Source organism: Heloderma suspectum, chromosome 3 (genome assembly GCF_057233095.1).
Source record: "Heloderma suspectum isolate Gila_16-S chromosome 3, 16-S_ref, whole genome shotgun sequence".
NCBI lineage: Eukaryota > Metazoa > Chordata > Lepidosauria > Squamata > Helodermatidae > Heloderma > Heloderma suspectum.
Window position 1 is genome coordinate 249080896 of NC_139460.1, and position 13263 is coordinate 249094158.

Sequence of the window (13263 nt, forward strand, 5' to 3'; positions counted from 1 at the left end):
GGTAAATGGGCTGAAGATTTACTCCTGTTTTTGAATGGTGTTCCCTCTGACATGGGAATTAAATTTCCCTAAGGGCTGATTGAAGCTAAGGCGTTAGAGGAGCACAGCCTGAAATTCTCAGAATCTTTTAGTCCAGAGTATTAAGTAGCCTGACTACAACAGAGACTTCAATGAGATTAATCATGGGTTAAGGGATTTATGGCTTCTGCATCCCAATGGACGGTTGATCTTTCCTTCATAATTTTCAGTTCTCAAATGAAACCAAACACAATTCTGTCACTTTCAATATTAGGTTTCCAGCCACCTGGTCTAGCATTATCAGAGTAGATTTAAACAGATGATAAGAGACACCCATCAGAGAAAAGTAGCTAACGTATTTATAGCCAGGCTGGAAGCAGCTTGCCTTTGGCCCTGGAATTTCAGGGGAAGTCAGCAGCCTTCAGCCTAACAGGAACGCTACCTTATTTGGTACAGCAAGCATATTTTTTAAAAAGACAATTGTGCCAGGAAAATCCATTAAGTTGAACTGTATTGGCAATATGATCCATATTTTCAGCAAAACAGACTCTGCTTTTCCCATCAGGAGTGGGTACTGTTTCCCTACCTATAAAGAGACATTGTAAATAGGCTTTCTTGTGCTGCAGTGGTTTTTATTGCACATAGACCGATGACATACAGTAGTAAACTGCACCCAGAGTATATAAATACATTATAAAATGCACACACAAACAAACACACAGCGGGGTGGGGGGAGGGAGATTACAACGAAGTGCTTAGTCACAACAGGTTCACATGGTCTCCTAGGCATAAAAAAGTAACTAATTAAAAAAAATAGACTCTTTTATAGTATGAATATACTTACAGTACCTCAATTAAATAATATAAAATGCTTTAAAAAATAAAATGGTAACATAACTACCAGCAACAGAAAGCAGGATGGGGGCTGATGCATTTAAAATCTCATCTTTGTTTTCCAGTGTGTGTGTTTGTGTCTGTGTGTATGAGAAAAAGAGAGGGTGTAGTGGAGAGAGATAGCGAGAGAGACCACGCAAGGAACTTTCTTAACACTATGCAAAGGAAAAACCTCTCTCATTCTTTCAAATGTGCAGTAACGTTTCTGGTGCTCCTGGCCATGTCCCTTTCATCAATGTGAACAAACTGCCTACAGAGGGTTGATGCTCCTGCCCCTATTTAAAGAACTAAAAACAAAACCCTAACTAACAATACATAAATAAGCTGTTTAATATAAACACATTTTTCCCTGTACAATATGCACAGCTTGAGGTAGATGTTTTGTAGCCTGATTGCTGTTGTCTCATAGGACAAGAAAAATGCCCCCTCCCCACACCTCCGCGATGTCAATGGGATGAAAGGATCAAAAACAGGAGAGATCTGATCAAAACACAAACATGACAATTTATAATATTACCTATTTATCCTTTTCTCCTAGGTATTATGGAGTATGTGGCCACTAAGTTATTAAGGCTACAAACTAATGCACACTCACTTGGGAGTAAGTTTTATCAAACGCATTTCTCTAAATATGTGTAGAATCAGACTAGCATGGTAAAACTCGTCAGAATATTTTTTCCCAATGGCTTATTAGAAGAGGCTTTAGCATGGTTTGCAAGTGCCTGAAATTCACACTGATTTCAGTGGAGATATATGGGTGTCCAGCACTTCTTTAAAAAATAAAAATAAAAACCAGACTACTTTTTGTGCTACTGAAGCTCCTGGGAGGAGTAAAAACAATGAAAGACTGTCATCTCAGCTCTGAAGTCAAACTACCAAGGGCTTGATCTGGTTTCCTTCAGTATCAGGGGAGGACCCACTCCTCACCACCCCACCCAGCCCTTTTAAATAACTTTCAGGCTAAGCACCTGTTAGAAGTTCAGCTCTTCCTGAAACATTTCTTTTGCAAACTCCTTCAAACTCCCCCCCCCCTTTCCTGGCATACCAACACATACAGCCCTCCCCCTGCCCTCATAAATACTAATAATCCAAACAATTTGGACAAAATAGTTAATCGCCTTTGTTCAGTGGTCAGTTGCTCTGTTTGCTTCAGTTTCGGATGAGTCAGAAGAGGTACGTAGGCTGCTTACAAGTTCACCTGCTGTTCACCTTGAGTAAATACAATCTCCTCCCCATTGAGGCAGGTCAGCCTGGTGTTTTATATATTAGCCAGTCTCCCAGTTAATTTATGTATTTATTGTCCTGCCTATTTGGGGAGGGAGGGTCCCTTCCTTGATCCACAGTATTCAATATGCCCTCCCATTGCTTTGATCCTCCCCACCAACTGCCCTTATACCTTGGATTCTGAATAGGAAGTTTTACTGTTTCTTTCCTCTAAGCTGGAGTCACTACCATCCTGCGCACCACCATTGTAATCAGACCATGTCGCTCCAAGGGTACACGGAGCAGCATGTCCTAGGGTACTGATGAAGCCCCCAGGGTAACGAGAGAGCTCCCCAGTACTGGCATGCAGCCTCCGGTCTGCTTTCCTAGGGCAGCATAGCATCCTCTTGAAAGCCTTACGAAAATCAGGGCTCCTGCAATAGATGATGGGATTGAAGGCAGAGTTGGCATAGCCCAACCAGTTGAAGAAGACAAAGAGTTGGTTTGGGACAAGCCCTCTGTTAAAGACCTTGACCACATTGACCAAGAAAAACGGTAACCAGCAGAGAGTAAAGACCCCCATGATGATGCCCAAAGTCTTGAGGGCCTTCTGCTCCCTTAGAGCGAGGATTCGGGAAGTTTTCCTTCTACTGGCTTGGCCATTGCCCAAGATAGGCAGGTGTTGGGAAACTGGCTGGGGTTGCTGCTGGTGACTGTTGTAGAACCTGCCCTCACACCTGTCTATTTTCTTCATTTGCTCCTTTGCTTCTCTGTAGACTCTGATGTAGACAAAAATCATCACAAACAGGGGGATGTAGAAGGAAATGATGGAGGAAGCGATGGCATACGCCCTGTTGGTGACGAAGTCACAGCAGCCAGGGTCGTCGTAACACTCCAGAGCCTCGGGGCCCTTGTCCCTCCACCAGTGCATCATGATGGGCAAGAAGGATACCAAGGCCGAAATGGCCCAGACAATGCAGACGATACTCTTGGCCCGCCTCTTGGTCATGAGGCTCTGATAGCGGAAGGGTGAGGTGATCGCCAGGTAGCGGTCAATGGCGATAACACACAGGGTCTCAATGCTGGCTGTGACGCACAGGACGTCCACCGAGGTCCAGCACTCGCACAGGAAGGAGCCCCACAGCCACGAGTCCCGCACCACCAGCGTGGCCCCAAAGGGCACCACCACGGAGCCCATGACCAAGTCGGCGCAAGCCAGGGAGGTGATGAAGACGTTGGTCAGGGTCTGCAGCCGCTGTGTCCGGCTGATGGCCGCGATCACCAGCCCGTTGCCGGCCACAATGAAGGTCACCATCAGTGACATCAGCAAGCTCATGCCCACCACCCACTGCTGGGATATCTCCTCCAGGGGGAGGTGCCTGCTGCCAGGGGGGTAAGAGTCACCCGAGTCGTTCCCACTGCTGCTGGGGCCAAGCTGAGCCGTGGAGTTGGACCGGTTGTGAGGGCTGCTGTAATCAAGGGAGATCCATCCATCTCCCATGGCTGTCTGGCGAGGGGAAAGGGGGTCAGGTTAGGGCATCCAGGCTGGAGGCATGAAGGCGAAGCGGGTCTCCCTCCTCGCTCGCGCCGCCGCCGGAGGAAGAGGAACGGCGACCGACTCCCCGCAGCTGCAGCTGCTGCCGCCGCTGCACACGCCGCCGCGCCGCCGCTCGCTCCAGGGCTTCAGCATGTTTGTGAGCGCTCTCGGCGGGCTCCTGCGCCCAGGACGCCTCCCCGCGGGCCGTACGTCAGGCGCGCAGCAGCCAATGGGGAGCCGAGGCCGCCCCAGCCATTCCTCCGGAGAGCTGAAGAGGGACTCGCCTGACGGCGGGGGCAGAACGGGGCGGCGCGGAGGCAGCGCCGGGGAGCCGGCGGGAAGTCTCGCCCTTTGCTGAGTTCATGGCGAGAGCGGCCTGACTGGGGCCGGGGACCCTTTCCTTCTCGGGCTCGTTTCAAGCCTCTTCGCGGGCTCGCCTTCCCCGCAGAGGCGCTTGCAGGGAGCTGCGTGCGTGGAAGCCCCGAGGAAACGCGCGCCTTTGGGGGAAGGCGTCGCTCGCTCGCTCGCTCGCTGCGCCCGGGCGTCCCTGGAAGGTCAGGCGGCGGCAGAGCTCTGCGTTTCAGGGGCCGGCACAGCCGCTGCCAGCTTCCGGGGGCTCCTCGGCCGAGCGCCCTCGCTTCATAGTCCTCGCCCCCTCAGCGCTGGGCCAAGCCTCCGCCCGCAGAGCGCGCGGAGGGCTCGCTCGGCGCAGGACAGCGGGGCCCCCGGGCGGCGCGGAGGACGCGGCGAAGAGCTGCCCGCCCGCTTGGCTGGCCCCGGGCGGCGCGGTGAGCCGCCGTTGGGACTGAGCCGGCCGGGCGGCTGAGCGAGTGGCGGCGGCGGCAGCTGCTCCTCCGCGCTCACCTGAGCGGGCGCTGCGAGGAGCAAGTCCTGCCGCCTCTTCCGGCCAGAGCGGTGCGGGGATGAAATGCAGCGGGCCCGGCCCCCCCGCCGCGCTGCCCCAAGAGAGGGCGGGCGGGCGAGCGAGCGCCAGCCCGCCACTCGCTCGTCGGAGGGAGAGGGGCGGGGGCGCGATCCAGCCGCAAGGAGCAGCTGCTTCCCGCCCCCAGGCTGCGCGGTGGTCAGTCCTTCATGCCGCGCTCCCCGGAGGGAGGACGAGGAGGGGCAAAGTGCTTGATGATTCCCCAGGCAGAGGTGGGGACCCGTTTTCATCCCCAGGGCCGGATTCAGTTTTGGGAAAACTCTCAGGGGCCCATTCCAGTGGTGGGTGGGGCCGAAACGTCAAAATGCCAGAATATTGTTTCTCAGACTGTCAAAAATACTGTTTCTCAGACTGCCAAAAACTAAGCCATAGGGTCTCTCCTGAGACTTAGTTGCTTAGTTTCAACTGCTTAGCATGGGGGAAAACTGCGCATAAGCTGGGAATTCATCAAATGATTGGTGGAGGAGGGAAAGGGGGTGGGGCCAGGGGGTATGGCCATGGGGGGGTGACCCTAGGAAGGCCAGATTTGGCCCCCAGCCTGAGGTTACCCACCCCTGCCCTATGGCAAGCCCATAAGCAGGACATGAAGGCCATAGCCTTCTCCAGACTAGCCCTACTGTTAGAGGCAGAGTGAGGCGGCTGCCTCAGGCAGCAGAATGTGGGTGTCAAATTGTCCATTATATAATTTGTTGTTACTGTATTTTTACTAGAGTTAAAATAGAATTAAATAGAGTTAAAGCAGAATTCCTAGAGTTAGTAGTATATAGCCATCAGGACTAGTAGCCATTGGTAGCCTTATCCTCCATGAGTTTGTCTGATACCCTTTTAAATTTGCCCAAGTTGGTGGCCATCACAACATCTTCTGGAAGTGAATTCTATAGTTTGCACTTTGTGAAGAAGTCCTTTGTCTGTCCTGAATCCTCACCATTCAGCTTCATGGACGACCCTGGGTTTTAGTCTCCCTTTTATGAGAGAGAGCACGTGCAAAACATGTGTCTATCCAATCTGCAAATCGTGCACAACTTGTATAAACCTCTTATGTCCCCCCCCTCCTTTACTGACAGTATGAGAAGAGAGAGAAAAATATATGCCTGCCAGTTTTTGGTAGAAAGGCAGGGCACAAAATAAACATGTCTGCAGTTTTGTTTACTGGAATTTTTTTCAGAAGAAAAAACATGTTGCAAATGGGCAAATGATATAACCTGCAGGTAATATTAGTATATGTGAATATGGTAAGCAAGAAAGTAAATATTTCCGTGAACAGTGCTTTTAATAAGACATGGGGTAGCAGGAGGGAATGCTGCAGGTTTTAGCCTGTAAAGCAAAAGATGGAGTTCAGAAAGAAAGAAAGAGCAGGATTACATTTAATTGCTGCTTTTATTTATTTCGGACTGAACTTCAGCAGTTGCGTGATTCAGAGTAACAATATCCGCATCATATTTATTTCCCCTTTCTTTGCACGCAACGAGTTAGTAGAAATGTGGTGATATTCCTTTCTCTCAGCTAACACAAAGAAAGCAGATTGTATTTGTGAATGAATTTCTTTATAGCAATGGATCTATTCAAAAGTTCACAGATGCCAAGTAAAGATTTTCCTCTTAGCTTCAGAAGTTTTAATATCCTCCTGCATCTTCCATCCCTAGACATGGACAAGACAAGAAAGACCTTTAATCTGTCCAAGTGAACTGTCTTCTTCACTGGCCCCCATCAGATGAATCCAAGGGGATATTACACATTCATCAAAAGTTATAAGCACATGGGCTTATCAGTTAATAATTAGTCATTCTATACAGATGATTCCTTAATCATTAATCACATGGCTACCCCAAATATTCCCAGTTTGCTGCCCCCCAACTAATGATGCCACCAGGTGAATACAGGTGACTGAAGGATAAACTAGACCATACTAGAAATGTATGATTGCATTTCACTTCCTCTTTTTTTTTTTTTTAAGAACTAGCAGAAGTGCAGCATAAGAGAACAGATTAACCTCCTTCCTGTGCACTGCAATGCCAGTCCTGATTACATCCCTCTATGCCTGCCATTTCTTTTAACAAACAAGACACACGACATGCAGTTGTGCATTTCTGGAAACATCTTTGGCCCTAAGAGCCAAACTAGACGTGACACTGCCACGCAATTAGGAAATGCATGATTTTTTTTTTTTAAAGACTTGTCCCCCTTTCCTGGTCTGGATTAGGAGGTGTACGATGGTGTTAGCTCTAGCCTCCACTGTGGTCCTAACCGGGGGGGGGGGGGCAGACCTGCTATTTGCATTAGACGGAAAACTCCCAAAGGAAACTTACCTTCCGGAGCAAATAGTAGTTGCACTCCCCCCCCCCCAAATGTGACTACAACAGGGGGCAAAGGGTTAAACATCCACTACCATCCACCACAGTCCAAGTCTGGATCATCCCCCACCCCTTGCTATTTACTTTAAGAAACGTTTATGCAATTGCAATGAGATTCATGCCATCACATCCAGTTTGACGGTAATTTACTATCTGGCATGCATCCCCATGGGGAGCTGCTTATTTGAAGCATCTGCCCAACATGTTAGGGAGAATGTTACCCACACATTTGTGCTCAGTCAGCTAGTTGGTTAACCAGGGAGATGTAGAACTGTATCATGTGAGAAATGACCTTTGCATAAAAATATGTTCACTGTGATAAGGACCACTAAGTTACCACTGACTTGTGTAGAGGAAAGATAGATCTCACCATTTGGCTTATTTAAGCATAAGACATATGTGTGCAAACAATGGTATTAAGGGTGCATGGCAGTCTGTGAATGCAAAGCTCTAACAGCCAAATCCAGTGATCAGTTAAGCAGGCTGTTTGATAGAATTAATGTGATTTAGCAACATTGAGGTCAATTAGAGTTGGAAATCCAAGTACCCTGACCCAGTTGGCGTGAGGATTTTCAAAATACCAAGCATTTAATACAATTTAAATTGCTCTCTAATGACTGGGCATGTTTTCATCATAGGTTCATTTGGACTCAATCGGCTCAAGTACTGTGAAGTGAAAATAATATTGCCGGCCGTGACTGACATGTAATAAAATTGTAACTGTGTAGAGCTAGATGAAATCTCATAAATGATCTAGGGTTCCTGGTCCAAGTTCTAAACCCAGTAGGGATTTTGAGATCTGAACTGCCCCTGCCAGATGTTTCTTCAATCCTTCTTAAGGTGTGTGTACCCCTCCCCGCCCGCAAACACACACACACATGAGAATATACACTTTTAGAGTTCTGGGCGCCACCACAAAATGGGTTCGGGGGGGGCGTGGCAAAGGACAAGTAACCTGCATGAAAGATTGATTATAAGGCAGGAATGGGGTCTGAACCCCAACACACTAAACTCTTCTGAACCCATAGTTTTCAGCACCAACAGAACCTAGCTGTCGCAGCAATCCCAGCTGCCAGTAAGAAAGTGTGTCAATTAAAAATAAGCGGGAGGGATAGGGCACTTTGGTGGGCACCAGGAAAGATGTTCTGGGTGCATTGGTGCCCATGGGCACCACCTTGCCTACTCTTGCTTTAGAGACTATAGCTAAATGCTGTTGGTGGCTTTTTGCTGATTTGGAAATATTTATAAACACACGATGCTTGATAAACATGGTAATGAGTTCTCACAATGCATGACTTTGGGGGAAATTTCACACCTAGAGTGTCCCAAACACAAGGCTGCTTTTCACTCAGTGTGTGTTCAGTAACGAGGCGGCAGCTAAGCAGCAGAATGCTAACTTGGTGGTATGTAGATGTGGCTTGTTATTTTGCAAAGAAATCAGTTGCCCACATCCTTCCTGTACCTTTTAATCATTTTTGCCATATTTGGCGCATGATATGTATCAAGTATGCATGACATAAAATCAGCCCAGTGCAGATAGGCTGTGGGAGACTCAACTTTTGCAGCAATGTTTATGGCCCATCAAGTAACGTGTCTGTGTTTGTTGATTGATAAGCACAATCAGAGATCATGCCACTGAGCCAAAGCAGCTCTGTGTTTGTTGAAAGGATATTCTGTTTCTGAAAGGGGGAAACCATAAAAGTCTTCTTAGGCAGCAGATTAAGGAGGCAATGCTAGGCATGTTGACTTGGAAGTAAAGCCCACTGAAGAGAACCAGAGCGGTCATTTTGTCACAAATATCTTATAAAATAAAATTATTCATTTTCATTGGGTAGCTTGAGTTAAATGTACACAGACATTTGTAATTCATTCTTGTGAAAGTCTTTATTCTGCCCTTTCTCCAAGAAGCATCAGGCAATGTACATTGGAGGATAAAGCTATGAATGGCTACTACTGATCATGATGGCTATAAATTACTTCCAGTATCAGAGGCAGTATGCTGGGGGGTGGGTTTTGTTGCAGTCTTGTCCTGCTTGTGGGCTTCCCACAGACATCTGGTTGGCCACTGTGTGAACAGAATGTTAGACTAGATAGGCCTTTGTTCTGATCCAGGAAGGCTCTGACATGGTCTCCCCAACACCCTTTGTCCTCACAACACCCCTGTGAGATAGATTGTGCTGAGAGATGGGGACAGCCCCAAGACCACCTAATTAAAATGAGTATCTCAGTTTGACAGTTGCAGCAAGCTGTACATGGGGTTGCCTTGGAAGAGTGTTTGGAAACTGCAGCTGGTTCAGGATGTTCCTGGCAGGCTGTTGGCAGGGGCTTGTGATTTGGAGCACATGGCTCTGTTGCTATTTAATCTTCATTGGCTCATGCCATATTGCCCAACCCAAAGCAAAGTGCTGGTTGTAACCTTTAAAACTGTATATGGTTTGGGTCTGGGATATCTGAAGGGTTGCCTGCTTCTACATGTTTCTCCTCCCACCCCCTGTTTAGATACTCTGATATCCCACCAGTATTTGAGGTGTGGACAAATACTTGGTAGTGGTACCTAGGCTCTGGAACTTCCTTCCCTAGGAGACTCATTTATCCCTTTCCCTCACAGCCTTCAAAAAGGCCATTAAAGTTGCAATCTTATGCATGTTTAGATGGGGGGAAAGTCCTACAACTCCCAGCATTCCCCAGCCCATACTGGGAAGTGCAGGACTTTTTTCCCATCTAAACATGCATAAGATGGCACCCCAAAACAGTTTTTTTTAGATATGCTTTCAATGCTGGCTGATCCCCACAGATTTGTTCATACTGCTGCATTTTTGTGCATTTGTTTTAAAATTGATTTTTAATTATTTTATTATGTTTGTGAGGCACTTGGATGGGCATGTGAACAGAAAAGCAGTATATAAATATTTATATAAAATAAATAAATGAGTGGGCATTTGAACCTGGGTCTCCATGATTCTATTCCAGCAGTCTAACATCACAGTAGCTCTATTCAGGTGTCCTGAACCTGAATAGGGTAAGTGCATGAGGAGGAGGAGTGCTCCAGCCCTTCCCCTCCCCCTTATTGCTTTTGTCGCCTTCAACTCGTGGAGAGTGGCAGACTGAAGAGGAGAGCTTCCTATATCCATGGATACTTCCCACATGAACCAGAATGCTGGAAAAATCCATGTTCTGGCTCATGTGGAGAGCCTCCATGTGTACAGGAGGCTCTCCTCTTCAGACTGTCACCCTCCACAAGTACAGGGTGAGGAACATGACAAGGGAGAGGGTTGGAGCTAGAGTGCTCCCTGTTATCACGTGTTTTCCCTATTCGGGTACAGAATGCCTGAACAGGGCTACTGGCTCTCAGTCATATGAAAATAATACAGTATATAGTATGTATCTTATCTACATAATGGAATATTTGGATAATAGTTCAGACAGGACTGATCATCTGCGAGATGGAAGCCCCTGAAATTTCAATGCTAATAATCACCACTAAGGATCGTGATGCTTAAAACGGGTAGGGAACCTGTGGCTCTCCAGATGTTATTGGTCTCCAACTCCCACCAGCCCCAGCCAGCATGGCAGGGGTAATGGGAGATGTAGTCCAGTAACATCTGGAGGGCTGCAGGTTCCTCATCCCAGTCTTAAAATATCCTTAATGTGTGCTATATCATTGCTGTGGGACATTAATTGTAGACCCAGTCAATTTGTAAGTAGTTCATCTCTATGGCAGAAATGGTCTCAGAGCTTAGCCTTGATATACAATGTTGCAACCTACTAGTGAATTATTTCTGTGTTTATACTCACTATTTATTTAACCCTGACTAAAGACCACTGACCTCTTGCTGCTTGGCAATCTTAACTCTCCCTGTGAACCTGTACACTTTAGCCCTCTGTTCCATCTACTTACTTGGGAGTCTCTCTGTGGCAAATTGTACAGTGTATGGAAGAGAGTGAAGGAGAATGATGTGCTCTACACTATACAGAATATGTCTGCACTTATGTTAGGTTTTTTGGACTCCAAAGCCTACACTGAGTTTATTTGGGGACAATTTTTGAACTTCTGCTTTCCCTATCATTCCCTTTCAACCTGTATGTTTTTATGTAAATTGGTGGAGGAAGCAATCCTATGGTCACTAGTTGGTGGCTAGATGGCCATAGGATATGTGGTTTTCCATGAACCGACCTCAGAGCCTGTGCTCTGAGGTCAGTTCCCAGAGAATTGACCTTCCCCTCCTTCCGTGCTGCCTCGCAGGCAGTGTGGAATGGCCCCACGCTTGGAAGAGGAGCGTGGAGTGGCCAAAATGAGGCGTTCTGGGGGGCATTCTGGGGTGGGGAAAGTGGAAATGCTGGTACAACACATCCTATGTGTGGTCTGGCAGCCTTCTCCCCCTCTCTGCCTTCCTGTGGCTAGACAGCCAAAATAAGCTGTCTAGCCTCAAATGCAGGGCAGGAGAAGCACGGAGGGAACGATCCCCTCCATGCTTCTCCTGGCCTGCATCAAATAGGTGGTCACCTATGAGTTCGGAGGCAGCCACTTATCCCCATAGGATTGCGCCCTTAGAGACATACTGCAACTCTCCAGTGTTTTGCTCTCCAAAGAAAGATAACTCTTTCTAAATAAGGAAAAGCTATATTGGCCACAAAATAACAACACCATCCATTATCTGATGATGATGAGTCTTTCTTATACAGATGATTTTTGATCCACTTAATTAGGAAGAAGTAAAAGGGGACAAAAAGAATTAAAAACTGACACTGTGCATACATATATTGCTCAAAGAAAAAACTACGCCAATCCATCTTTTAATACTGCCTCCATGGAATGTAGTTCATCCATTCCAGTGAGCAAATGGATGTAACCATGTGGAAACATAGACCTTTGAAGCCGATGACTATGTAATAAATTGAGCCCCACCCCTTGGATTTCTGAATGACTGAGTGGTGTATCTGTTCTGTCTTCCTGTAGAGTTAGTTGGAAGTTACAGATGATGGGTTTTCTATGTGGTAACTTGCAATTACACAGTGGTAAGGTGCAATCAGTCACACAGAAACAAGAATTTATTTAAAATACATCAAACCCAGAGGGGACTGAGTGGGCGTAAGCAATGTGAGGTCTGCAGAATTTGGTCTGTAGTATGGAGTGAACCATTATACTGAAAAACATGAGAACCTGCAAAACATTCTTTAAATAGGTATTCTGGGCACACCTGTGTAAGTTAGGAGGGATGGTTCACACATGCATGTTCATCTCCCAAAGTCATCATCAATGATGACTTGTAGGTGTGAATGAGTCATCAGAAATTAATAGCCACAGACAGAATTTTCATACCACCAGATGCCAGCTCAGACACATCACTCTTGGGAGCCATGTCACTTGAGGCCCACAATGTTTATGTAGCTGGGCTAGAAGTGATGCATAATGCAGATGTCCTGGCTTAGCCTGGGAGTCCTGTAAGAATCCTCTCTGACAGCAAGAAAGAGGGAGGTAAAAGTTGGAAGGCTAAAAGTGGGAAAGGTCCCAGAGATGCTAGATGAGGGGAGGGAAGAGGCCACCATGGAGAGACTCTTTTCCTGAAGTTGCCCCAGAATAAGAGTGTTGGAGACAGGAGCATGTGCTGCTTCAGGGCGCCAGCAGAATAATAAGGGAGAAGGATTCCTTCCTATGACCTAGGATGGCCACAGTGCTAACATAAGGTGGACCAACAACCCCCAGACATTTGGGAAGTCCTCAGGCACTTGACCAGCATAAGCCAGGAGTTGGGGCTGTGTCCTCAGAGGCAAAGGCGACCGGGGCCTCTGTCTATAGGGGAGCTTTACATATTTTTCAAGGGAGACACTTCACATATTCCTCAGGTACTGAGTGATCAAATGATGGACATGAATGATCTGACCCTTTGAAGATGGCCTTCAATGACCTTCATGGGTCATTTCTGCTGGAGAAGTTTCAGTATGGCTCCAGGACAACTGCCGGGGTACCAACCACCAGGGGTGGCAGTATTTGTGTCTTTGGGGGCTTCCAAACAGACAGCTCCTAGTGCTATTAATCAAAAGACACTTTTTAGGTGGAAAAATACAGGAAATGGAAGATGTCATCGTCTGGACATTCTGTGAAGGAGGCAGGCTGATTGCATAATAAAAGCCTTTGTGGGTAAAATAGTACTTTCTCTGGAGAATATTTTACAGCAATTTAAAAAGTTCATTGTGCTGATATGAACTGGCTAGAAATGAGATTTTAATAATGCTTATCTTTCATGTAGTGTACAAGTTTGGGGCCATAAGTGAATCCATGTGTAGCAACTTCTATGTGAGTCTGTTGCAGCAGAAAC

The 13263-nt window shown here is 47.0% G+C and overlaps 1 protein-coding gene across 1 annotated transcript; it reads right to left on the reverse strand.

Annotated features, from left to right (window-relative positions):
- Positions 1–631: 631 nt before the first annotated feature.
- Positions 632–4664, reverse strand: ADRB1 (adrenoceptor beta 1). The gene has a single exon (XM_084846164.1). The coding sequence runs from the start codon at positions 3614–3616 to the stop codon at positions 2303–2305; it is 1314 nt and encodes a 437-aa protein (XP_084702290.1). The 5' UTR covers positions 3617–4664; the 3' UTR covers positions 632–2302.
- Positions 4665–13263: the final 8599 nt, after the last annotated feature.

Coding starts and splice junctions, on each gene's coding strand:
- ADRB1 (XM_084846164.1), bottom strand. CDS start 3,616: ATGGGAGATGGATGGATCTCCCTTGATTACAGCAGCCCTCACAACCGG.